The 27,778-nt window shown below is 37.6% G+C and overlaps 1 protein-coding gene and 1 pseudogene across 2 annotated transcripts; one reads left to right on the top strand and one right to left on the bottom strand.

Annotated features, from left to right (window-relative positions):
* Positions 1-16: 16 nt before the first annotated feature.
* LOC308495073 (exosome complex component CSL4-like) lies at positions 17-6,982 on the bottom strand (annotated as a pseudogene). The gene is made up of 4 exons: positions 6,817-6,982; positions 6,307-6,347; positions 205-439; positions 17-111 (listed from the first exon to the last, which is right to left on the bottom strand). The product of its transcript is annotated as an exosome complex component CSL4-like (transcript).
* Positions 6,983-17,780: 10,798 nt separating this feature from the next.
* On the top strand, positions 17,781-21,185 carry UBQLN2 (ubiquilin 2). Its single transcript, XM_081042920.1, has one exon. It carries the CDS (start codon positions 18,078-18,080, stop codon positions 19,950-19,952), a length of 1,875 nt encoding a protein of 624 aa, XP_080899046.1. The 5' UTR covers positions 17,781-18,077; the 3' UTR covers positions 19,953-21,185.
* Positions 21,186-27,778: the final 6,593 nt, after the last annotated feature.

Here is a 27,778-nt window from a genome sequence, read left to right as displayed (position 1 = left end):
ATGTGGCTTCTTAGGTCTACAAGAATTTGGGCCATACTCGGGTTACTTTCTGGAATTCTTTAGTGTGGGTCTTAGGGCACTGCATCTCACACCATCTAGACACCTGATTCACTGTGGGCCACCATCACCTCTAGCTCATGTAGTTGGGCTGTGCATAACCTAGAGAGATCACTTTGGACAAAGCAATGTCACCTGAGCAGAAACTCATATAAATTTCAACCCTGTCTTTTTCAATACCTCAGACATCTTCCTTGTGGATAGTTCCTCGAAAAGTATTCTTAAGTGGTATGGACCTTACATATAGGATGTGTGCTTTGGCAAAGTGCTACTTGATGCTAGAGACCTTACAGGGTACAAAAGACTACACATCTGGCAGTAATTGCGACTCTGCTTCTCTCATCACAGACAGGACAGGAAGCATGTAGTTTTCTCTGGTCTTCTTTTTTTTAATTAAATTTATTGGGGTGACAATTGTTAGTAAATTTACATAGATTTCAGGTGTACAATTCTATATTACATCGTCTATAAATCCCATTGTGTGTTCACCATCCAGAGTCAGTTCTCCTTCAATCACCATATATTTGATCCCCTTTACCCTCATCTCCCACCCCCCACCCAGATTACATTCTGGTAAACACTAAATTATTGTCTGTGTCTATGAGTTTTTCTTTCTCATTTGTTTGTCTTGTTCTTTTGTTGTTTTTGGTTTATATACCACATATCAGTGAAATCATAGGGTTCTCTGCTTTTTCTGTCTGACTTATTTCACTTAGCGTTATACTCTCAAGATCCATCCATGTTGTCACAAATGCTCCTATATCATCTTTCCTAAACGCCAAATAGTATTCCATTGTGTATATAAACCACAACTTCTTTCTCCATTCATCTATCGAAGGACATTTTTGTTGTTTCCATGTCTTGGCCACCGTAAACAAAGCTGCAATGATCATTGGAGTACACGTGTATCTATAGAGAAATGCTTTCAGATTTTTTGGGTAGATACCCAGGAGAGTGATTGCTGGGTCATATGGTAATTCTATTCATAATTTCTTGAGGAACCTCCACACTGCCTTCCATAGCGGTTGCACCAGTCTGCATTCCCACCAACAGTGTACGAGGGTTCCTTTTTCTCGACAGCCTCTCCAACACTTGTTACTATTTGTCTTGTTGATGAAACCCATTCTGACTGGGGTGAGGTGATTTCTCATTGTGGTTTTCATTTGCATTTCTCTGATGATTAGCGATGTTGAGCATTTTTTCATATTTCCATTTACCATTTGTATATCCTCTTTGGAGAAATGTCTCTTCAGGTCCTCTGTCCATTTTTCAATTGGGTTGTTTCTTTTTTTCTTGTTTAGTTTCATGAGTTCCTTGTATATTTTGGATATTAGCCCCTTAATGGAGGCACTGTTTGCAAACATCTTCTCCCATTCAGTTGGTTGCCTCATTATTTTGTCAATAGTTTCTTTTGCTGTGCAGAAGCTTTTCAGTTTCACACAATCCCATTCGTTTATTTTAGTTTTTACTTCCATTGCCTTTGCAGTCAAATTCATAAAATGCTCTTTGAACCCAAGGTCCATAAGTTTAGTACCTATGTTTTCTTCAATGCAGTTAATTGTGTCAAGTCTTACGCTTAACTCTTTGATCCATTTTGAATTAATTTTGGTATATGGTGACAGATAGCAGTCCAGTTTCATTCTTTTGCATGTAGCTATCTGATTCTGCCAGCACCATTTATTGAAGAGGTTGTCTTTCTTCCATTGTATGCTTTTTGCTTCTTTGTGAAAACTTATCTATCCATATTTATGTGGTTTTATTTCTGGGTTCTCAATTCTATTCCATTGGTCTATGTGTCTGTTTTTCTGCCAATACCATGCTGTTTTGATTATTGTAGTCCTGTAGTACAAGCTAAAGTCAGGCAGTGTGATAGCTCCAGCATTGTTCTTTTTTCTTAAGATTGCTTTGGTTATTCGGGGTCTTTTGTGGTTCCAAAGAAATCTGATGATTTTTTGTTCTATTTCTTTAAAAAATGCCATTGGGATTTTGATGGGGATTGCATTAAATCTGTATATTGCTTTGTGTAATATGGCCATTTTACCTATGTTGATTCTTCCAATCCATGAGGACAGAATGTCTTTCCATTTCTTTGTGTCTTCTTCAATTTCTTTCAAAAATGTCTTATAGTTTTCAGCATATAAATTCTTCACATCCTTGGCTAAGTTTATTCCTAGGTATTTTATTCTTTTTGCTGCAATTGCAAAAAGAATTGTTTTTTCTATTTCTTTTTCTGAGATTTCATTGTTGGTATATAGGAAAGCAATGGACTTTTGTACGTTGGTTTTGTAGCCAGCAACTTTACTGTATTCATTGATTGTTTTAATAGCTTTTTGGTGGCGTCTTTAGGGTTTTCTATATATAGCATCATGTCCTCTGTAAAGAGTGACAATTTAACTTCATCATTCCCAATTTGGATGCCTTTTATTTCTTTCTCTTGCCTGATTGCTCTGGCAAGGACTTCCAACACTATGTTGAAAAGCAGAGGTGATAGGGGACAACCTTGTCGTGTTCCTGAACGTAGAGCAAAGGGCTTCAGGTTTTCACCATTAATTATGAGATTAGGTGAGGGCTTGTCGTATATGGCCTTTATTATGTAGACGTGTTTTCCTTCTATACTAATTTTATTAAGTGTTTTAATCACAAATGGATGTTGTATCTTATCGAATGCTTTTTCTTCATCAATTGATAGAATCATATCATTTTTGTCCTTTATTTTGTTTATGTGATGTATCACATTGATGGATTTGCGAAGGTTGAACCATCCTTGTGCCCCGGGGATGAACTCCACTTGGTCGTGATGAATAATCTTTTTAATGCATTGTTTTATTCGATTTGCTAGAATTTTATTTAGGATTTTAGCATCTGTATTCATCAGAGATATAGGTCTGTAGTTTTCTTTTTTTGTGTTGTCCTTAACAGGTTTTGCTATCAGGGTAATGTTGGCCTCATAAAATGAGTTAGGGAGTACTGTCTCTTCTTAATTTTTTCGAAGAGTTTGAGCAGTATTGGTATTAGATCCTCTTTGAAGGTTTGGTAGAATTCACTAGTGAAGCCATCTGGTCCAGGACTTTTGCTTTTGGGAAGGTTTTTGATGACTGATTCAATACTGGTGATCGGCCTGTTAAGATTTTCCAGTTCTTCATGGTTCAGCCATGGAAGGCTATATGTTTCTAAGAACTTGTCCATTTCTTCTAAGTTATTGAATTTGGTGTCATATAGTCCTTCATAGTATTCTTGGATAATCCTTTGTATTTCTGTGGTGTCCGTGATAACTTCCCCTTTTTCATTTCTAATTTTGTTAATTAGTGTCTTCTTTCTATTTATCTTAGTGAGTCTGCCTAAGGGTGTGTCAATTTTGTTAATCTTTTCAAAGAACCAGCTCTTTTTCACATTAATTTTTTCTATTGTCTTTTTGTTCTCTATTTCATTGAGTTCTGCTCTGATTTTTGTTATCTCTTTTCTTCTGCTGACCTTGGGTTTCGCTTGTTCTTCCTTTTCTAGTTCTTTTTTTTTAAAAAAAACCTTTATCATTTTATATGACATTTGTTTTCTTTTTCTTTTCTTTTTTTTCTTTTTTTTTGTTTTTGTTCAGAGTCCACTGGCCCATGTGGGAATCGAACCGGCAGCCTTGGAGTTAGGAGCACAGAGCTCTAACCGCCTGCGCCACCGGGCCGGCCCGTTTTCTAGTTCTTTAAGGTGTAACATGAGGTTATTTATTTGGGATTTTTCTTGTTTCTTGAGATAGGCCTGTAGTGATATAAATTTCCCTTTTAAAACTGCTTTGGCGGCATCCCAAAAATTTTGGTAGGATGTATTTTCATTGTCATTTGTTTCTATGTATATTTTGATCTCTCCTCTAATTTCTTCTTTCACCCAGTCGTTCTTTAAAAGTATGTTGTTTAATCTCCATGTATTTGTGTTTTTTCCTGCTTTCTTTATGCAGTTGATATCCGATTTCAAAGCCTGGTGATCAGAGAATATGCTTCATATGATTTCAATCTTCTTAAATTTGCTGAGGCTGATTTTATGTCCCTATATATGGTCTATCCTTGAGAATGTTCCATGTACACTAGAAAAGAATGTATAGTCTGATGTTTTAGTATGAAGTGCTCTATATATGTCAGTTATGTCCATTTCATCTAATGTGTCCTTTAGGGCTGCTATTTCGTTATTTATCTTCTGTTTGGATGATCTATCCATAGCTGTCAATGATGTATTTAAGTCCCCTAGTATAATTGTGTTTTGGTCAATTTCTCCCTTCGGTTCTTTTAGTAGTTGCTTGGTATATTTCAGTGCTCCCTGATTGGGGCATAAATATTGATGACTGTTATGTCTTCTTGTTGTATAGTCCCCTTTACCATTATGAAATGTCCATCTTTGTCTCTTGTTATCTTTTTCACCCTGAAGTCTGTTTCATCGAAAATCATTATGGCTACACCTGATTTTCTCAGGGTACCATTTGCTTAGAGTGTCAATTTCCACCCTTTCACTTTGAGTCTATGCTTGTCCTTGTAGCTGAGATGTGTCTCTTGGAGACAGCATATGGTTGGGTTTAGTTTTTTGATCCGATCTGCTACTCTGTGTCTCTTTATTGGTGAGTTCAGTCCATTTACATTTAGGGTGATTATTGATACGTGAGGATTTCCTGTCATTCTATCTTTAGTTTTCTGGTAAGGCTGTGTCTTCATTGTTTCTTTGCCTTTTTTTGATGTCTATTATTTCTGTGTGGTGGTATTCTATGATTTTTCCCTCTATTTCTTTTTTTATTACAGTACTTATTTCAGTTCTGGATGTTTTTCGAGTGGTTACCCTTAAGTTTATGGAAAAGAAAGTATGATGTTTAGAGTCTTCCAGTTTCTTCAGCAAGCTTACTTTCTCTATTCCCATATTCCAGTTCAGGCCTTTACTTTCCCCCTTTTTATGTTTTGTTTGCCACAAGCTGTCCCTGTTGATGGTGGTCTAATCGCCTCCTTAGTATTTCTTGTAGTGCAGGTTGTGTATTAGAAAATTCCCTCAGCTTCTGGATGTCTGGAAAGGTCTTTATTCCTCCGTCATATCTAAAGGAGATCTTTGCTGGATATATTATTCTTGGCTCATAATTTCTCTCTTTCAATAGTTTGAATATTTGGTTCCAATCCCTCCTAGCTTGTAGAGTTTCTGCTGAAAAATCTGATGATAATCTAATGGGCTTTCCTTTGTAAGTTACCGTCTTCTTTTCCCTGGCTGCCTTGAGGATTCTTCCTTTGTCATTGGTTTTAGACAGCTTCAATACAATGTGCCTTTGTGAAGGCCTGTTGGGATTGAGGTAATTAGGTGTTCTATTTGCTTCTTGGGTTCGAGGATCCAGTTCTTTCCACAAGTTTGGGAAGTTCTCATCGACGATTTGTTTGAATATATTCTCTGTTCCCTTCTCTGTTTCTTCTCCTTCTGGTATGCCCATTATTCTTATATTGCTCTTTCTGACGGAGTCAGAAAGTTCTTGTAGAGTTCTTTCATTTCCTTTAAGTCTCAAGTCTCTTTCTTCTTCCATCTGTCAAAATTCCAGGTTCCTATCTTCGATGTCACTGATTCTTTCCTCCATATGGTCAACTCTACTACCTAAACTGGATATTTTATTGTTAATTTCATCTATTGAGTTCTTAATCTCCAGAAATTCTATTTAGTTCTTTTTCAAAATTTCAATCTCTTTTGTAAAATGTTCATGGTGTTCTTTGGTTGTGTTTCTGAGTTCATTAAACTGCCTTTCTGTGTTTTCTTGCATCTCGTTCATTTTTTTCAGAATTGCAATCTTGAATTCTCTGTCATTTAAATCACATATTTCCTTATCTCTAATTTCCTTTTCTGGAGACTTTTCACTTTCTTTCTGAGCTATCTTGTTGCCTTGGTTATTCATGGCAATCACTGATTTACTATTTCTCTTCCTAGACATCTACAGGAGTGTCTTCTGCAACAGGTTGATAGGTATGCAAAGAGCTTTTGAAGTTCCAAAGCTCTTTCTGCACGAGATTCAGAGCCCGTATGTTTCAGCAGTTCTGTTTACTTCTGCAGGGATCCGCTAAGATAGGTGGCGCCATGGGCTGGGTGAGTTGTGAGAGGTGGCCCAGAGCAATGTTGGCGACCAGCACCACAGCCAGTCCTGCTTCCACATCTCCCTCCCCTTTGCCAGAACTAGTTGAGTTGCCAAACTGTGTCTGTGGTCCACAGTTCTCAGAGCAGCAAATATTCTGTCCTTTGATCTGACACTGCTACTTTATCGCTTCTAGCTCCAGGCAGGTGGGACAGGGCGAGCTCTGGGAGGGTAAGGAGGGGCTGGCTAGTCTCCATGCCTAATACTTCCATTCTCTGCTTGGCAGTGAGGGCTTAAACCACAGATTTCAGCCCTCTTCCCTCAGTCTTTGCTCGAGGTCTCTGCCGTGAGCGTTGGGTTCTGCTGTGTTATATGCTGCCCCCTCAGCCCTGTGGGCCGTAAGAGGAGCCCTAGCAGTCTGAGTTTTTCCCTCTCCAGCAGCTGCGGTAGTTCCGGGATGCAGCAAGCTCGGAGTACTGAGCTAGGTCTGCGTCTTGCGCCCACGCGGCTCCGTCTCCGCACTTCTCCTCTCCCTCTTCTCCTGCTCGCGCGATTCACCCACCTGGAGGTGAATTCAGTAGTGGGCCTCTTCTTCTTGCCTGTCTGCAGTGCAGGGAGTCCTTTGTGGCGTTATTGTTGTCCGATTCGTTGTAAATTCCAGGGGAGCGTTACAGAGGCTCACCTCACGCTGCCAATTTTTCCCCTTTTTTGTAAAAAGTCTCTGGTCTTCTTTATGCAGCCAGCAAGCAAGGAAAAGATGTAACCCTGCTGGCTGTAGTTGCTGCTGCTGCCTTCGCTGCCCTCCTCCAAGTTACACAGATATTCACTGGGGATGTAGTACCTCGCAGATGGCGCCATGCCTGCCACTGTCCCAAACCGAGAAAAAGCAAGCTTACTACTTCGGTCCCAGAACATTTTTCATGCCTACCAAACCTCCTATGGCCAACATTCTATCTTTAAGGGGATTAAGCTTTGAATATTTCTAAAATGATAGGATTAGTTTCTCCTGACACTTTCACTTTGTCTTCAAGTCTTCCTTATTGGTATGAAAGTAACTGAAACTAGCAGTTCTACTCATTTCTACATTCTGACGAAACACCTACTCTCTTGCTTTTCTTTTCAATGCAGTCCTCCATGTTACTTATCTGTAATTAAACCTGAGTCTTTTCCTCCGATCTCTCATTTTCATTTTCCTTTTATTGATTTTATATATGTAGAAGGAATTTAGTTATTCCAATTTTTTTGAAAATCAGGCATAATATGCAATTTATGCCATAGTTTACAACATAAAATCTCACTCTATCCAGCACAGTGAGGCATTCTTTCACTTCCATCTCATATTCTTCTCAAGTCCCAGTTTTTAGTTGGAAGTCCCTCAAGGTAATAAAACTGATGGTAAGAGCCATGGAAAGATAAATGGGGAAAAAAAACATTAGTTGCTATCATCGTCATCATCATCATCACCGAGTGCCCCAATACAGACATATTTATACTCCCCGTAAGGTGAATACTACACCTTCTAATAAAGTGACCCAAGTGTATTATTGGTCTTTTCCAACTCACTTCAGTGTTTCAGTGTTTCTACTGTTCAGGAGATAGAGTGAGGGAAGGGAAAGCTTGAACTCTTCTATCAAGGGTTAAAAACTCCAATGCCTTTTGAACCAACTAGATAAGAACATGAATGAAGTGGTCCTGGTAGAATCAGAATGAATGGCTTGCCTAAAAGGGACAGTCACTACTCAGCTCCATTCAATTGTGGCCCTTCAAGTATGAGTCCAATGTAGCCAGATTGTCCAATTTTGAAAGAGAAGCTTGAAATTTAGATTTGTATGTGACAGTTGTCAAGTTTTAGGTGTTGGTAGGCCAAAGCCAGCCCATGAGTTGCAAGTTTTTAATTTTTCTACTACAGGTTAAAGTGGGTATCTAGCATTAGAATGTCTGATTATTCAAGAAAGTCTCACTTGTACATTGTTTCTTTATAGGTAAGCTAAATGAAAAAAATCAAAATTATTAGAAGATTATAAAGAGCGTGGAATCAGACCAAAAACTATGGATCATTTGAATATACATCTCCAGAACAGAATATATATCTGCCAGATAGACTGCATCTCTGCTCTGATCCTTTACTGCTTTTTCTTTTTTTCATTTCCTAGTTTAACTTACCAAGGGTAAATTTATTTTTCTTGTTTTATTTTCAGAGAAGATGGGGTGTCAGAGCAATCAATTTCTCTCTCATGTATTTACTGACTGTAAATACAATCCTGAAATGTATGTATATGAGTCCCATTTTTGCTGATGAAGAAACTGAGGTTCAGAGAAATGAAATCAACTGCATTAAGGTCATACAGCTGTAAGTGATCAAGCTGGAGTTGAAATTGCATCTTTTTGTCTCAAGTCTGTGCTCTTGACACTATACCATGCTACTGTATCTCTAGTTTTCACAGTATTATTTGCCACTCTGTGCATCAGTAGGAGTTAGGGATAATCATGAAATTTTCCTTAAGTTATATAGATACACTCCAGGAAGACAACACATTTAAGTAGTACAATAACTTCAAGACCTCAAAAACCTGGAATTACTTCCTCAGGATAAAGTCCTAAAAGAGGAATTGATCAGTAAAACTGCATGTTTCATGAAGCTTTTGGTGTTTATTAGCAAACTGTCCTTCAGATAAGTTTTACCAAGTAACCTAATTTCCATCAGAGAATGAAGTACCTGTTTCTGCTAATAATGATAACAACAATATTCCATACAGTGCTTACTATGAATGGGACATTGTTCTAAATGCTTGACATATGTTAATTTATTTGATTCCCAGCCTTTCATTTCACAGATGTAGAATCCTGAGGTACAGAAAGGTTAAGTTACTTGCCCAACATCATGAAACTAATAAGTGGAAGTAGTGGAGCCAAGATTTGTACCACGGAAGTCTAGACTGACTATGTCAAAACTGAATATTATGTCAGTCAATTTTATAGACAAAATATTTCACAGTTATTTTAATTTGTATCTTTTTTATAAAAGAAAGTAAAATATTTCCTTCCTTCCTTGTTTCCTTTTTTCCTTCTTTCTTTCTTTCCTTCCTTCTTTCCATCTTTCTTTCCATCCTTCTTTTCCTTTTGACCTCCCCTGCCTTTTGTAACATTAACATGTTAGTTAATGTTAATTCTTTGCCTACTTCTTAATCCTTTGTCTAATTTTTCCCTTAAAGTGTTCATTTTAAAAAATTGATTTGTAAAAAGTATGTTACGTCAAGAATACTAAGACTTCATGTGCTATAAATGTTGCAAATTTTTTGGTTTGATTTTAACCTTTTAATATTTATTGTATTTTTAACATATAGAAGTCTTAAATTTCTTATTTAACGAAATATATCATTCTTTCCATTTATAGTTTTTCTTTGTTGTTTTATTTTTTATTTTTTGTATTTTTTCTTCTTTTATTTTTTTAAAGATATTATTAAAATATAGCTAACATGCAACATTATATTAGTTTCAGGGGTACACCATAGTTATTCAACATTAATGTACCTTAAGAAGCGATCACCATGATAAGTCCAGCAAACATCTGACACCGTACCATGTTATCACAATATTATTGACTATATTCCCCATGCTGTACATTGCTTATTTGTTGTTGTTTTTTAAATTAAAGTTTATTGAGGTGACAATTGTTAGTAAAATTACATAGATTTCAGGTGTACAATTCTGTAATACATCATCTATATATCACATGCGTGTTCACCACCCAGAGTCAGTTCTCCTTCCATCACCATATATTGAATACCCTTTACCCTCATCTACCATCCCTCTCCCCCCTTACCTTCTGGTAACCACTAAACTATTGTCTGTGTCTATGAGTTTTTGTTTCTTCATTTGTTTGTCTTGTTCTTTTGTTGTTTTCAGTTTTATATACAACATATCAGTGAAATCATATACACCTGGAAATTTGGACCTATTATTCCCTTTCCCAACCTTTTAAATTTGAATTTAAGAACTGATCCCACTGACTAGTATCAACCTAGGACTATACATAGTTATTACCATATCATTGATTGTATTCCCTACGCTTTACTTTACATTTCCATGAATATTTTGTAACTACCAATTTGTACTTTTTAATTCCTTCACCTTTTTCACCTGCCCCCAAACCCTTCCCATCTATCACCCCAACAAATCTCATCTGACACCATACATAGTTATTACAATATTATTAACTATATCCCAATGCTATACCCTAAATTCCCATAAACACTTTGTAACAACCAATTTGTGCTTTTTAATCCTTTCCCCTTTTTTTCACCCACACCTGCAATTACCCTGCTATCTGGAAACCATCAGAATGTTTACTGTATCTATGAGTTTTTTTTCTGTTTTGTTTGTTAATTTTGTTATTTTGATTCTACATATAAGCAAAATCACATTGCATCTGCCTTTCTCTGTCTGATATATTCCATTCAGCACAACACCCTCCAGGTCCATCCAAGCTGCCACACATGGCAATAACCCATTCCCTTCCATGGACAAGCAATATTTCATTGTATATATATACCACCTCCTCTTTATACATTCTTCCATCAATGGACACCCAGGTTGCCTCCACATCTTGGCCACTGTAAGCAATGCTGTAATGAACACATGGATGCACACATCCCGTTGAAGTAATGTTTTGGTTTTCTTTGAATAAATATCCTGAATGGGTTTACTGAGTCCTTCTTTGTCTCTTCTTATAGCCTTTGTTTTAAAACTTATTTTGTCTGGTATAAGTATTGCTACTTCAGCTTTTTTGTTTGTTTCTTTGTTTCTATTTTCAGGAAATATCTGCCTTTTTCTGTCTGATATATTTTCCACCCCTTTACTTTCTGTCTGTGTGTGTCTTTCAGTCTGAAGTGAGTCTCATGTAGGCAGCATATGTAAGGGTTTTGTTTTTTTATCCATTCAGCCCTCCTATGTCTTTCTGTTAGAACATTTAATCCATTTACATTGGAAATAATTGTTGATAGATACATAGCTCTTGCAATTTTATTATTCATAATCTTGATTTTTTCTTTCCATCTTAAAGAATTCCCTCTAACATTCCTTGTAATACTAGCTTGGTGGGGATGTACTCTTAATTTTTCTTGTCTGGGAAGCTCTTTATCCTTCAATTTTAAATGATAACTTTGCTGGGTAGAGTACCCTTGGCGGTAGGTGCCTACTTTTCATCACGTTAAATATTTTGTGCCAGTCCCTTCTGACTTGCAAAGTTTCTGTTGAGAAATCAGCTGACAGTTTTATGGAAGCTCTCTTCTAAGTTACTAGTGCCTTTCTCTCACTGCTTTTAGGATTCTTTGTCTTTAACATTTGTTATTCTAAGTATAATGTGTCTTGGTGTGTGCCTGTTTGGGTTCATCTTGTTTGGGACTCTGTGCTTTTTGGACATGTATGTCTATCTTCTTTGACAGGTTAGGAAAGCTTTCAGTCATTATTTCTTCACATAGATTCTCAATCTTTTGCTTTCTCTCTTCTCTTTCTGGTACCACTCTGCTGCAAATGTTGTTATGCTTGATGTTGTCCCAAAGGTATCTTGCACTATACTAATTTTTTTGGATTTTTTTTTCTGTTTGCTGTTCCAGTTGGTTGTTTTCTCCTTCCTTGTCTTCCAAATCCCTGATTTGATCCACTGCTTCATCTAGTTTGCTGGTGATTCCTTCTAGTGCAGTCTTTATTTCAGTTAATGTATTCTTCTCTTCTGTTTCTTTTTTTATGATTTATATGTCCCCTTTTAGCTTGTTATTTCTCTGTTAAAATTCTCACTACATTCATTGAGCATCCTTATAACCACTGTTTTGAACTCTGTTTCTGGTAGGTTGCTTGCCTCTATTTCGTTTAGTTCTTTTTCTAGATTTTTCTCCTATTCCTTCATTTGGGATGCATTTCTTTGTTTCTTCATTTTGGCTGCCTCTCTATGTTTGTTTTTATGTATTAGGTAGATCTGCTATGTTCTCCCAGTTTTGACCAGGTGGCCTTATGTGGCATGTGTCCTGTGGGGCCCAGTGGCAGTCTCCCTGGTCACCTGAGTTGGGTGCTCCAAGAGTGTCCCTTGTGTGGGTTGTGTGTGTTCTCCTGTTATAGTTGAGCCTTGATTGTTATTGACATGTCAGTGGGTGGGTTTGATAGGCTGACTAGCTGTGGGGTTTGGCCACATCCACAGTTTGTGGGCTGCTCTGGGAAGGTTTCCCCCACTTAGTGGGTTTTGCCCCAGTGTGCTCTGACTCCTTTTGAGACCAACCTTTGTGTGTGTGACTTTTGGGGCTAATTGGGCTGTGCTTTGCTGTGGTCTGAAGCCAACTTCCAAGTATGTTGGTTTGGGGGCCTCTTGGGAGGGGCTCTGGTGCAGGACAAGGTCAGCCACTGCCTGTAACTGGCCAGGGGCTACTTTGTAGGATCTACAAAGTGATCTGTGGTTGTTCTCTGCCTATACTAAACTTGGAGGTACATGGTAGAGGCCATGCTGCAAATTAAAGACAGCTGCCACCAGCACCTGGCTTGGGGTAGCTCCACAGAAAGTCAGGACACCCAAAGTCCTGCTGCCACCACCTGCCAACTCCCTTAAGTTTCAGCCACTGATAAAACTTTGTGTGGTATGTTAGTTGGGTGACACAGCATCTCATGGTGTCACTAGAGTGGGAAGTGTTATGGTCACCAGGTTAATGTAGACCCTTGTGTGGTGCCAGTGCTGAGACTGGAGCAACTCAACAAAAGTCTCAAAGCACACTGAGGCCAGTCGCTGCCTCCTGGGTCCCATGGACTATGATAGTTTTTAAAGAAAGAGTGCAATTCAGGAGGGATTGGCTGCTTATGGAGAAAGTGCCTCAAGAAGTGCACTAGTTGGGTGGGGTGGCGTCCTTGCTGAGTCAGAAGACTGGAGCAGTGGAGCTCAATCAGATTCAGATTTGGGGTGGGGGTGGGCTTAACATAGTTTATGCCCACCTGGTGATTGCATGGGAGGACCACTCACCTGTAACATGCCAACTGTCCTACAGTCCTCCCCCTGAATCCACACATCCCAGTTTGCCCACTGTATGTCTCCAAGGCCCCCAGAGTCACTGTCTCTCCACCAGACCCCAAGGTGAGTGCCTGCAAACAAGTGAGTCTATATGTGGGCTGTTTAAGAGGATATCTGGTTTTCCCACAGCTTTCTGCCCACCCGAATGTTTGGAATACCCACTGTTTTTCACAACCAGATGTTGTGGGGGCCTCTTCCTGGCACCAATACTCTGGGCTGGGAAGCCTGGTGTGGGGGGCTGAGGGCTACTCCTTTTGGGGGAATCTCTGTGGCCGAGATATCCCTCCTGAGTCTCAACCACCACACGGAGGTTTGGAGTTAGCCAGTTCAGTGTCTCCACCCCTCCTACTAGGCTCCCCATAGCTTCTTCTTTATATTTTTAGTTATAGAACTTCTGTTTAGCTAGACTTCAGTTGGTTCCCCAGGTTGATTGTTCTACAATTTAGTTGTAATTTTAATGTATCCTTTTCTTTGTTGTTCTAGAAAGGTCACCACCATGCCTAGGTTATATAAATATTTGCTCTAATGTTTTATGATTTCATTTTTTTATCTAGAATTTTTTGGTATTTAACATGAAGATTCATGGATGGTACTCTTCCCACCTTTTCAGCACTGTTAGGGTTTTATTATTTTTCTCATATCATTTCAATTAACTGAATGGGATTTACTAAAGAGAGGAGGTAAAAGCCTTAGCTCAGCCACAACCCTGAACAAGAAAGATGATTTTAAAATAGCAAATTATTTGATTTCTTATTCTTTTTCTTACAAGTGTCTTACATGATCTGTTAAGGTTTTCTACTTCTTTAATATATTTTGGTCATGTATATCTTCCTAGAAAAATTATAGAATCATTCATTTTTCTTTGTTGTTAGCCAAGATTTTTATATATTATCATACTTTTAAAAATTATGCAATCCCAGTTTTTATGTATTTATCTTCTTGCTCATTTCTTAAATTTTAAGATTAAGCTAATTGATGTTGTTCTTCTCACTAACAAAGGTATGTTCATTCAACCACTGGAATGCTCATTTTATTTAGCTGTAAGTAATTTAAAACATTACAATGGATATATTTTGAAACAAAATGCAAAATATCACATCATTTATTAAAAAATGGATAAAAACTCAAGGAAATGTGCTTTGGTGGAACTCAGAAACACAAGTAGAGTAGAGTGGTGGTTGCCAGGGGCTGTGGGTTGGGGGGAAATAGGAAGATATTGGTCAAATGGTACAAACTTCCAATTATTATTAGGTTGGTGCAAAAGTAATTGTGGTTTAAAGGTTAAAAATAATTGCAAAAACCACAATTACTTTTGCACTAATCTAATAGATGAATAAGTTCTGGGGATCTAATGTATAGCATGGTGATTGTAGGTAATAATACTGTATTATATATTTTAAAGTTGCTAAGAGAGTATATCTCAAATGTTCTCACCACGAAAAAAAATAAATGGTCATTATGTGAGGTGATGGAGGTGTTAGCTCATGATACAATGGTAATCGTTTTTCAATACATAAGTGTACTAAATCAATGAGCTATACACCTTAAACTTACACAATGTTATATGGCAATTATATCTCAATAAATCTGGGGGGGGGAAGGAAAACAACAAATAGCATGAAATCTCTAACATTGTCCGCTGAACCCACATTGTGATTCCCCCATGGGTACATGCTCTTTGACAAGTCTTTTAGTCCCTCAGAAACTACCCTTCTCTGGAGGGACTCCAGGATGATTGGTATTTATTCTTACTTCGGCTCTCTAACAAAGAGTTTATTGTAGGAAAAAAAATGTACTTTTGACCAACTAGAGAGGGTGACTCCTGCTGTTTTCTTTGGTGATGGACTTGTAATAAAATCAACTAACTAATAATGGTGTATCTATTTGATTTGCTTTTCCAAAGAACTTCTTAGATTCACTTAACGAATTTTATTTTTCTTTCTGTTAATTCATTAATGTTTGCTTTTATCATTTTTTGTTCAGCACCCTGCTTCCCTCTTTTTCTGTTGTCCTACTTGTTTGAAGGCCTAATTCATTTATTTTCATTTTTAATTGTTTTGTCTTTGAGTATATAAATTTGACCCTGAGTTCATTCACATAGGACATGGTAAATCAAATATCATTAAACTGGAGCTTGGTAAGAATGCAGTATCCTGAGCACCACTTATTTTGGTAGGTTTATAGTGGGACCTAGATTTATGTATTTTTTAACATGACCCTCAGACCACACAGGAAATTCTCATCATAATTATCGATGCATAAATTCTCATTATTTCATTTTTCTAAATTCACTCTAATAAAAACTTTGATTTGCACTTTGTCCCCAAAGTGTGTAATGCTATTTTAATTTTCAAGTGGTTGACTTTTTCATTTACACTTTCATTATTAATATCTAGGTTTGTTCTATTGAAATCAAATAAGATAACTTGTGATATTTTCTTATTTTTTTGGAAAATTAAAAATCCTCCCAAATACAAGTGTATTATAATAAATACTCATATCCCTATCATCTAGAACTAACTATTGCTATTTTGCCATATTTGCCATATTTTTCCATAAAGATGAATAAAAGAACAAATAATTTCAAATTTATGTATTTTTACAGATTTAACTCAATTTCCTTTTAGTCACTATCCTGTGCCCTAGTCCATTTCCTCTTCCCCATGGATGCATGTTTGGTATGAATCATCTAGTATATTTCTGTTTGCTCCACATACACATGAATGCATCTATAAACACCATAGTGTTTTGCTAAGTAATTAGGTTTTTGAGATCTATACATATTAATATGTTTAGATCTCGTTCATTCCTTTGATCTTCTGTATTCTATTAATCATATAAATTATACTATATTAATCCATTCCCCTATTGATAGACATTACATACTCATTTTTTTTCTTTTCTTGAGATATTTTAAGGCTTTTGTGGCCTAATTATTTTCAAATGCTGTTAAATGCTGGCTGGATACTGGGAGGGAAAAGTATTTTCTGGATAGCATAAATTAGTGTTCAAATTTTATAATTTAATGGATTAAATAAAATATTTGACAAATTTTCTTTTTTAAAAAAGTAATTTATACATAAATTTGAAATTGTTTGTTCTATTATTCAAGTGTTACATCTTTATTTATCTCTCCTACTTATTTGTAACTAAATTAGCTAAATATGGTAATGTCTGGCACTACTATTGTATGCCTGTCAGTATCTACTTAAATCTACCCCAAAATGCCTTCTGATTTTTTTAAAAAAAATTATAAATGCAGTGCATAATTATAAAAGCCATCAAAAATCTAAAATTAATAGGAATAGTTATTCGTAATTTCAGCATTAAGGACTCACCACCAGTAACATACTAATGAATAATATTCCAGATTTCTTTTTACACATACACTTAAAGACAGTTTATATACGTAAACTGTTTCAAATAGCTTTAAAATAAACATATATTTATTGTATTTTTTGGTATTGAAACAAACAGGCTTGTATAATTTCTACTATCTATAAATACTTAGCTGAAAGTGAAAATACTCTGCGATTTTCCTAGAACTACTGTTTATTTCATGTATACCTTTAAAGATACTTTATATCTTATGAATTAACCACCAATTTTTAAACATAGTGCATATTATTTTATTGTATGGCAATATCATATTTGACCAATCTTGTGTAAACACACTGATTACCTTTTAAAATATTTTTTTGAAAATACTGCAGTGCATATACATTTTATACATCTATATTTTTGCATCCTTATCCAATTATTTTCATGGGCAAGATCTCTAAATGAGGTATTTCTAGAGAAAGGCGGAAATACTTAAAATGTCGATTTATATTTTCAAATTGCCTTATGATTATAACTTACACTTCAATTAGCATGAGAGTGTATCTTCTCAGCTCTCTATAAGGTTTATCATTTTTCATCTTTGCCAGTGTGACAAGGCAGAAGTATAATTTCATTGTTTTAATTTGGATTTTTTTAAATTACTGGTGAGATTAATCATCTTTTTATATGCCCTTTGACCATTTGCACTTCTTTGGTAAAATGTATGCTTCTGCTCAGTCTTCTCCCATTCTCTCATTGGGGATGTTAATCTTTTCCTTTTTGCTTTGTTCTTTATTTTTCATTTTTTTGTCTTTACATGGGGTCAGTTGGATTCAGGCTTTCATCCTTTCGCTGCCTTATGGACTTCAAATACATATATATGCACATCTACATATACATATATAGATGTGTATAAATATATATACACATATATACACACACACATATATATTTTTTTTCTTGAGATTTGTTAAGAGATTTATGTATACATATATATATATATATATATATATATATATATATTTCCCCTATTGGTCTTCTAATGTCTTCTACAGAAGCTGTTCCTTTTCCTCCCTCCCTCCCTCCTTCCCTCTTTTCTCTACTCTTTTGTCTTTGTTTATTTCCCTCTCTGTTTCTCTGTCTCTCTCTCTCTCCCGCCCTCCCCCTTTTTTTCAGTACAGAAGTTTTTTAATTTTGCTCGAGTCGTATCTATCATTCTGGGCCTGGCGCCGCGTCAGCAGAGGGGGGCGGTGCGGTGCGCGCGGCACTGGGGGAGGGGAAAGGGCGGGGAGGAACGGGCGGAGCGGCTGCGTGAGTTGCTGCGAGTGCGCGCGGTGGGATCACACGGCGGCGGCGGAGGCCCTGAGACCTAAGCGCTGAGATCTCGGCCCGCAGCCTGCACGGAACCGTCTCTCCACCCGAGGATCAGAAAACCGCAATCTTCATTACCGAGGTACTGTGTTCCGCGCTCCCCGCCCGGCCCGGCCCAGCCTGCTGCGGCGGCGCCTCCTTCCTTCCTCCTTCCCTCGCTCTCTCTCTCGCCCGCCCGCGCCTTCCCTGTCTGCCTGCGTCACCGCGGCCGCCATGGCTGAGAACGGCGAGAGCAGCGGCCCCCCGCGCCCCTCCCGCGGCCCTGCTGCGGCCCAAGGCCCTGCCTCTGCCCAGGCCGAGCCCAAAATCATCAAAGTCACCGTGAAGACTCCCAAAGAGAAAGAGGAGTTCGCGGTGCCGGAGAATAGCTCAGTCCAGCAGTTTAAGGAAGCGATTTCGAAACGCTTCAAATCCCAAACAGATCAGCTAGTGCTGATTTTTGCCGGAAAAATTTTAAAAGATCAAGATACCTTGATCCAGCACGGCATCCATGATGGACTGACTGTTCACCTTGTCATCAAAAGCCAGAACCGACCTCAGGGCCAGTCCACACAGCCCGGTAATGCCGCGGGAACTAATACTACTACCGCGTCGACTCCCAGGAGTAACTCCACACCTATTTCCACAAATAGCAACCCGTTTGGGTTGGGGAGCTTGGGAGGACTTGCAGGCCTTAGCAGCCTGGGTTTGAGCTCAACCAACTTCTCTGAGCTCCAGAATCAGATGCAGCAGCAGCTTCTGTCCAGCCCTGAGATGATGATCCAAATCATGGAAAATCCCTTTGTTCAGAGCATGCTTTCGAATCCCGATCTGATGAGGCAGCTCATTATGGCCAATCCACAGATGCAACAATTGATTCAAAGAAACCCAGAAATCAGTCACCTGCTCAACAACCCAGATATAATGAGGCAGACCCTCGAAATCGCCAGGAATCCAGCAATGATGCAAGAGATGATGAGAAATCAAGACCTGGCTCTCAGCAATCTCGAAAGCATCCCAGGTGGCTATAATGCCCTACGGCGCATGTACACTGACATTCAAGAACCCATGCTGAATGCTGCACAAGAGCAGTTCGGGGGTAATCCGTTTGCCTCCGCCGGGAGCAGTTCCTCCTCTGGGGAAGGTACACAGCCTTCCCGCACTGAAAATAGAGATCCACTACCCAATCCATGGGCACCACCACCGGCAACTCAGAGTTCTGCCACCACCGGCACAACCACGAGCAGTGGCAGTGGGTCTGGCAGTAGCTCCAGTACTGCTACTGGGAACACCATGGCTGCAGCCAATTATGTTGCCAGCATCTTCAGTACCCCCGGAATGCAGAGCTTGCTGCAACAGATAACAGAAAACCCCCAGTTGATCCAGAATATGCTGTCTGCACCCTACATGAGAAGCATGATGCAGTCACTGAGCCAGAATCCAGATTTGGCTGCACAGATGATGCTGAATAGCCCAGTGTTTACCGCAAATCCTCAGCTACAGGAGCAGATGCGTCCACAGCTCCCGGCTTTCCTGCAGCAGATGCAGAATCCAGATACGCTGTCAGCTATGTCAAACCCAAGAGCAATGCAGGCTTTAATGCAGATCCAGCAGGGGCTACAGACATTAGCCACTGAAGCTCCTGGCCTCATTCCAAGCTTCACTCCAGGTGTGGGGGTGGGGGTGCTGGGAACCGCTATAGGCCCTGTAGGCCCAGTCACACCCATAGGCCCCATTGGCCCCATAGTCCCATTTACCCCCATAGGTCCCATTGGGCCCATAGGACCCACTGGCCCTGCAGGTCCCCCTGGTTCCACTGGCTCTGGCGGCACCCCTGGGCCCACTATGTCTAGCTCTGCACCCAGTGAAACCACAAGCCCAACATCGGAATCTGGACCCAACCAGCAATTCATTCAGCAAATGGTGCAGGCTCTGGCTGGAGCAAATCCTCCACAGCTGCCAAATCCAGAAGTCAGATTTCAGCAACAACTGGAACAGCTCAACGCAATGGGGTTCTTAAACCGTGAAGCAAACTTGCAGGCTCTAATAGCAACAGGAGGCGACATCAATGCAGCCATTGAGAGGCTGCTGGGCTCCCAGCCATCATAATTACATTTCTGTACCTTGAAAAAAATGTATCTTATTTTTGATAATGGCTCTTAAATCTTTAAACACACAAAATCATGCTTTTCTTTCGTTTTGATTCTTTTAAATCTGTCTAGTTATAAATATAGTATGATACATTTTAAGGTGGAGTCCATACCCCCATCTCTCTCCCTCCTTCCTTCCTCCCTCCCTCCCTCCCTCCCTTCCTTTTGTCCTCTCTCCCTTTTGTCCTTCCTTCATTTTGTCCTTCCTGTTTCTTTTTCTTTTTCCTTCCTTCCTTCCTTCCTTCCTTCCTTCCTTCCTTCCTTCCTTCCTTCCTTCCTTCCTTCCTTCCTTCCTTCCTTTTCCTTGTCTGTTTTGAATGGTGGGAATCAATGCTGTTTCACTCAAAGGTGTTGCATGCAAACACTTCTCTTTCTTCTGCATTTATTGTGGTTTTTGGAAACAGATATCAAACTTCACAGTTGGGTGAACAAGTTTTGTCCTACAGATGTCCAATTTGTTTGCATTTTAAACATTAGCTTATAGTAATTTAATGTAGAATGAAAATATTAAAACCAGAAGCAAATTATTTGAAGCTCTCTAATTTGTGGTACAATATTGCTTATTGTGACTTTGGCATGTATTTTTGCTAGCAAAATGCTGTAAGATTTATATCAGTCTTTGATCTTTTTGTTATATTTGTACACAGTACAGTAAGCACAATTGGAACTGTACATCTAGAAATATTACAACAGAATTTCTGAGCAGAATATGTAATCAAAATGAGAGAATATAAGAAATATTTCTGGAGCTAGGTATGTCACAATTTTGTAGAATCTTACAGCATCTTTGATCAACTCAGTGAAAATGTTGGCTAGGCAAGTTCAGTTCAAATATAGTAGAAATGTTTATCCTGGTATTTCTAAGTATACATTTAATTGTACAGAAAACTACTGTGTGAAATTGTGTCAACATTTGCCGATTGACTGTATATGACCTTAATCTTTGTGCAGCCTGAAGGATCAGTGTAGTAATGCCAGGAAAGTGCTTTTTACCTAAGACTTCTTTCTCAGCTTCTCTCATAAAGATACCCTAATAATACACATTTTGATTTGTAATTAGAAATGTAACTTCCACTGAAAGTGTCATGTGATGTTTGCATTACTTTTAACTGCTATGTAAAGGAAACTGTATCTTTTGACTCTATCAGTTATTTCTCTTATGCACAGGGAATAATGCATTAAAATGGCTAAAAAAAATAAAAAATAATAATAAAAAATGGATAAATCTTTTCCTTTTTGCCTTCTTACCCAAAGATTATGTTTGGAAGGATTGCTCCACCCCAAGATTATATAAAGCTTATGCTGTATTTCTCTAATTTTAATGGTTTTGTTAAAATTTTTCTTTGCTCTTCTCCAATTATTTTGATGTATGGATTTAGGTATTTAACTTTTTTCTCCCAAAGGGTTAGCCAGTTGTTAGCCAGTATTTCTCTCTTTGTGTACCCACCCTCCATTTGAAATGTCATACATATATAAACTTTATTCTGTTTTTGAATTCTCTTTAGTACCACTGAACATTGTAGCCCCAGTATACCAGCCTGTAGTTATTGAGTTAGAAATATGATTCCATGTCTGTTAGGGTAAGTCTTCCTATTGATATTCTTTATTTTTCACAATAGTCTAATGATTCTGACATATTTATTTTACCAGATGAACTTTATAGTTGTTTTTCCTTAAAAGTAAAGTGGGAATTTGTTTGGAATTGTCTTAAATTGATGATAGTGAGAACTACAGAATTGCAATGCTTTCCAGAAACATATCTCATTTTTAAAAGCTTTTTATGTCCTGTAAAGGAGTTTTATTTATTTAAGTCCTGTATAATTTGTGATAAATGTATTGCTAGGTAATATAGACATAAGGACAAAATACTATGAATGGGAGCTCTTATTCAGTTTGTTATCTATGTAGCTATTTTTCCTATATAGTGGAAGAATGTATTTTCATAGAATAATTTTAAATTGGCAATTTACTGAAATCTGCTTCAGAGATACTCAGGTGATATCTTTGAGTTTTCCCTGGTATGCAATTATATCAATGATAAGTTATGATAATATGTGCTCTTCAAAAATTATAACATAGTTTCTGACTGCATGGGTTAAACACTTCTAGAACAGTACTAAATAATCGAAGTAGCAGTGGCATTCTTATCTTGCTTTTCATTTTAACCAGAATGTTTCCTGCAGCAATTCTAAATTGCATTTTTGAAAAAAACATTCCTCCAGGAGATGTTCAAGTAGGTTTGCAAAATGCTTTATACTATAGTCCCTCTTGAAGAGTCATTGTGCAGTAAATATTGACTAATTATTTTTTAGAAGAAGTATATTCTTCAGTTTAAAGAATAAAAACTTTAATTCAGCACTTCTTTAAAAAAACATCTTTTTTCTTCTAAACTCACCTGATAACATTTGGCCTGTCAGTGTTCCTCAGAACACCAAGTTAGAAATGGTGATTTATTATTTCACTGCTATATGATGCTGGGTGTTTGAAATAATTACAAAGTCTGCCCTAAAAAAATAAGAATTGTAATAGTAACATGGATGATTTTATAGGGCAATAAATACTAAAATAAGCCAGTGGCATAGAAAATAGTAATAATTCAGTAACCATAGGAAAAACTGGATGTTGTCTAAGGCCTGGCTTAGATAGTTTAGCAGGTACATTTCTTTCAAACATTGAAGGAACACAGAATTCCTTAATTATTCTTGCTAAATGTTTATTATTTTTTCTCTTTACTCATTTATTTTTTTTGTTTCAGATGTACAAAACAATGTCATAGTTAGATATTTACACCCCTCACAAAGTGATAACCCCCCAATCTACTACTCCTCTGACATTGTATATAGCTGTTATAATACCATTGACTATTCTCTGTGCTGTATTCTACATCCCGTGACGAGATTGTGTGTGTGTATGCATATACATATATATGTATGTGTGTATATATATATATATTTTTTAAATTATAGTTGACATTCAATATTATTCAGCTTCAGGTGTACAGCACAATGGTCAGGCATCTACACAGTCTATGAAGTGATAGCCCTGATAAGTCCAGTGTCCATCTGGCACCCTACATACCTAATCTTTACAACATTATTGATTATATTCCCCAAACTGTTTCCTATCCCCGTGACTATATTGTGACTACTAATTTATACATTTTGTTTTCTCCCTGAAAATATCCAGGTCTTTATTGTTTTGTTTGTTTGTTTGTTTTCTAATTCATTAGTTTTTGTTTATAACTTTATTTACTATGTTTTATTACTTTCTTCCTCTATCTCTTATATGATGTAACTTCTTCCTATTATTTTGCAAGTTCTTTTTCCAGGCTCTTTTTTTGTTTTGGGTTTTCACAATTTATCAATTTTTTTCAACATTGAATCAAGAAGGGTACATCCTGACCTGCCATCTCTTTCCCTCCAATAAGAGAGGGGCAATTGTTATATGCTTCCACTGTTTACTTGGTTGTCATCCCCTCCCTAAGCTTACACTGGACTGCTAGATGGTATAAGATTATATTACTGGTGCTGTGATGCGGCAGGATGAGGTACTAGGGAGGGAGCAGGCGTCAGGGGCAACCCCAGCAGGAGAAGTTTACCTCAAGATGGCTTTTCTCATTTGTTCTTTTGGCCTCTCCAGGTATGTGGTTGGTATCATATAGTCTCATCACTTGCAAGGGTGTGGGGTGATGGGGGGATTGGATATACAACATTGAAACAAGCCCTGCTGGCTCATTAAAGAGGACTCATATCAGGTTGATATCACCATGTTTATTGAGAAACCACAATCAGAGACACTGAGCTTGCCCACTGAGAGTGGACACCCTACTCCAAATTCTGTTAATCTGTAGTGTCAGAATAGCAACAAATGGAGTAATTCTAGTCAGGGGTTGGGGTTAAGGTATCCATTAAGGTATCCATGGGGTTAAGGAAGCCATTTGGCCTGTGTCTCACGTTCACAAAGGGACTCAAATTTAGAATTTTGACATTATCCTCAAATGAATTGATTATTCCCGCTATAGATCCAGACTGACCTGTTGGAAAATGCTCAATATACAGCTTAATTTAGTAAATGTAAAACTTTTAAACTGTGGCAATTTTGATATTCCTAATTTGGCATTTTAAAAATATACTTGGAGGCTTAAATCAAATGGAAGTTACTCAGGCTTCCCTCAACTCATGAGAGGTTCTCATCCCAGTTTTTTCACTGTGTGCCCCTACTTCCAGTCCTTGCTCTTTTAAACTAGATAGCATTAGAGGTTTCCTGCCAGGATTTTCTTGATATGTCAGCATATCACGGAACTTCAGATTGGTGATATGCTTAGTATGGCCCCATCAGCATCATGTTTTACAGAAGTTCCTTGGGAGTTCTCCCACCCTCACTGTACAAGTTTTGCTCAATTTTTGTTTCCCTTTCGTGATTTCTGTTGATTTGTGGGAGAAAGGGAAGAATTGGGGACCTGTTCTAATGCTACCATCTTCCCAAAGTCTGTTAGGAAACTTAGGGGAAAAGCAATTTTCTAAAAATAGAATGGAGAAGCATGATTTAGAAGTCATGAGACTAAAGCCACCCCAAACAGCAGCTTCATTAGGTGGTGTATATGCTAACCTAGGCTTTAGACACTTTGATGATGGATCAAAACCCTTGGCAAAAGCTACTCTAACCCAACAAACTTAAAAGTTTGGGTAAGCCACCCTCAAATAAATAGTTGTCCTGACATACATGGGCAACATTAAATGGATATGTATTGAGATGTATATTTCCAGCTGTACTGAGGTATCTGAGCACAGATTTGAGCTCCCTAAGAGTACTTTCAAAGTCCAACTTCAGAACTTCTTGGCCCAATGTTTAGGTTAGCATACTTAATTAAGGTATATTTCAGGAAAGAGTCTATAATTTATTATTGAACGAATTGTTGATGAGCATGAAAGGAAGTAGAAGATGATTACTTGGCCCTAGCGTGGATTTAGTAAGATTGTCTTGCCAGACTAAATTAATGTCTTTGTTAGATGGGGATAACAGTAATATCTAATGTATTCATAGTTATGTTCAATTTTTATAACAACCCTATAAGAGAGTACTGTTGTTATCTTCCCAAGTTTAAAGATAAGGAAATAAACTGAAAGAGGTTTAGTAATTTTCCAGGGTTACACAGCTATTAAGTGAGAGCAAAATTTGAACTCACTTCTGAGATTCTAGAGTGTGCGCTTAAACAGTTTACTATTCTGCTTCCCTCTGAGTCTGTTATACTATACCAATCTATCTATTATAGAGATTTTATAATAAAATTATATACTATCTGGCCTCCTGGGGATTGTTGAGGAGACACATGAGCTTTTGTTAAATGGGTACGTCTCTGCTGCTATTCACCCTGGATCATGTTGCATAAAAATGCGTATGTTAGAATCAGTTCTGTCACAATAACTTCAATTTGGAGATTTGCCTTTCTGACTTTTCAGTTGTGGCTAATATTTGAAACTACACTTTAATACAGCTATACCCAGTGGCCTAATATATATGGTATGTCTCTGAACTGGCAATCACATGGGCACCTGTCCTTCAGCTGCTCTGGATGTATGATACCTGCCTGCCTGTTGAGCTGCCTCCAAGAGATCTCAAAAGGCAATAAACGTGTACCTCACCATGGCATTTGATAATTTCTCAAAATGTCCTTGAGAATATAGTGGTGTAACATGAGCTAGGTGATAATGACAGGACAATAGATGGGTTAGTAATTTGAATTGACAGTGTTCGATGTTGGGTCAATGCGGACAAAAGGTTTTCAAACTCAGTTCTGTCTCGTTTAAGTTATTTTTCAATGACTAATATGAAACCATAAAATAGCTTGCCTATCTCTTTGTAAATAGTGTAGTATTAGAAGGCAGAGTAGATGTACTGGCTATCTCTAGCATGATCCAAAAAGTCCTTAGTAGGCTAAAGAAAAAAATAGCCAAATCTAGCAGGATTAAATTGAATAGGATTAAATGTGAAGTCCTGTACTTGTATCAAAAATTCAGTTACCAAAAGTAATGTTTATATGGCTTAAAAATAATATATGTAAAGAAGACTCAGTGTTTTTAATTTACTCTAATATGAGCCAACCACATGAGGTTATAGTGCACACACATATAATGAAATCTTAGGTTCCTTTAAAGAGGCATGGTGTCCAGAACAAGCAAGTCCTTCATATGTTTTATTCTGTACTTGATAATTTATGTTGGGAGATTTGGATCATTTCAGAGTGCCACAATCAATGTGGACACAAGTAACCTGGAAAATGACCAAAATGGTGACTCGTGTACAAATAAACACAGAAAAATTATTTTAAAAGGTCAAGAATGCTTTAATCTAAAGACTGGGGATTGTGTATATTCAAATAATTAAAGCCCTTGTCAGATAGAAGAAGGGTAACATTTACTTGGTTAGCTCCAGAGGACAGATCAACTCAGATTTTACAAGAAGTCAGAATTTTGGCTTATGTTAGGAACTTTCTAGCAATTAATTGAACCTAACCCTCCTTGCTGGAACTGTTTAAACAGAAGCTTATTTGACAGAAATGTTCAAGAATAGTTTTATGCATCAGGTAGAACTTTGAATTAGAAGATCTTCAAAATTCCTTCCAAAGCTGATATTCTCCCAAAAGACTTTTCAACTTCTCACTGAATATGCAAGGTCTGGGATTGGAGTTCTTCCAGATTGAAGTCTTGATAAAGATTTCTGCCTTCCATTTCCTAGTTTAGTAAACAGCAATTGAGAAGATTGCACACCTTTGTTGACATAAAATCCAGGTAAATTCAGTATTCTTTTATTCCTTGATACTACACATGGGAAAAAGACTCAAACTATAAGATCTTAAATTTAATGTCACAAAATGCTGAGAGATTGGGAGAAGAAAATAGGAAGGGATGCCTGAGGTCAAACGACTCTGGTTTGAGGCTGAAGGTTACAGGGCTACTCAGACCTCCTTTTTCTTGTGGTAATATTTTCCTACCCTCTTATCATTTATAGTGGTGGTTAAAGTGGTGGGAGGATACTGAAACTAAGAGTGAAATGTAAGATGTGATGGCAAAGTATATGTAGTATTTTTGTTAGAATGATCCTTTTGGAGCAGAAAAAAAAAGTTTGTGCTTTGCTTTACATGATACCTTGGGTTTAATTATATCAAACGGTCTTCTGAGTCATTATCCTATATATTTTTTATGTTTCCCTAGGGTTCCAAAGGATCTGGGAAAGCATCCTGATACTGGGGACAGGCTGAAATGTGAATTTCCTTATTTGAGGACCGTGAATTAAATCTCAAATTGTGTGTGTGTGTGTGTGTGTGTGTGTGTGTGTGTAACTTTGATTTTGCAAGCTAAATCAAGTTCCCCTCCACATACGCTTATACTGATGAACTACTCGCCTACATTCCCCATGTAGATATTTGCCTTCTTCATGCTTCACTTAACACTCCAGCTTCCATTTCTGGATGTATTCCTATATGTCTAGATGGATTTAGCCCCTTTGACTTGTTTTTAATAAACCTTTTAATTTAAAATAGTATTAGATATGCAGAAAAATTACGAACATAGCATAGAGAGTTCCCATATATCACACACCAACTTCCTCTATTTTTTACATCTTACATTAGTATGGTACATTTGTTACAATTAATGAAGCAATATTGGTACATTATTATTAACATAAATTTATACTTATTTTAGATTTTCTTAGTTTTTACCTAATGTCCTTTTTCTGTTCCAGTATCCCATTCAGGATACCATATTACATTTAGTTATCATATTT

Source organism: Rhinolophus hipposideros (genome assembly GCF_964194185.1).
Source record: "Rhinolophus hipposideros genome assembly, chromosome: X".
In the NCBI taxonomy this organism is placed as follows: domain Eukaryota; kingdom Metazoa; phylum Chordata; class Mammalia; order Chiroptera; family Rhinolophidae; genus Rhinolophus; species Rhinolophus hipposideros.
The sequence above is the reverse complement of the archived record's forward strand: the minus strand, read 5'-3'. Positions and strand labels throughout refer to the sequence as shown.

Bases quoted from the DNA above. Each gene is read 5' to 3' on its own strand.
- UBQLN2 (XM_081042920.1), top strand. From the start codon at position 18,078: ATGGCTGAGAACGGCGAGAGCAGCGGCCCCCCGCGCCCCTCCCGCGGC.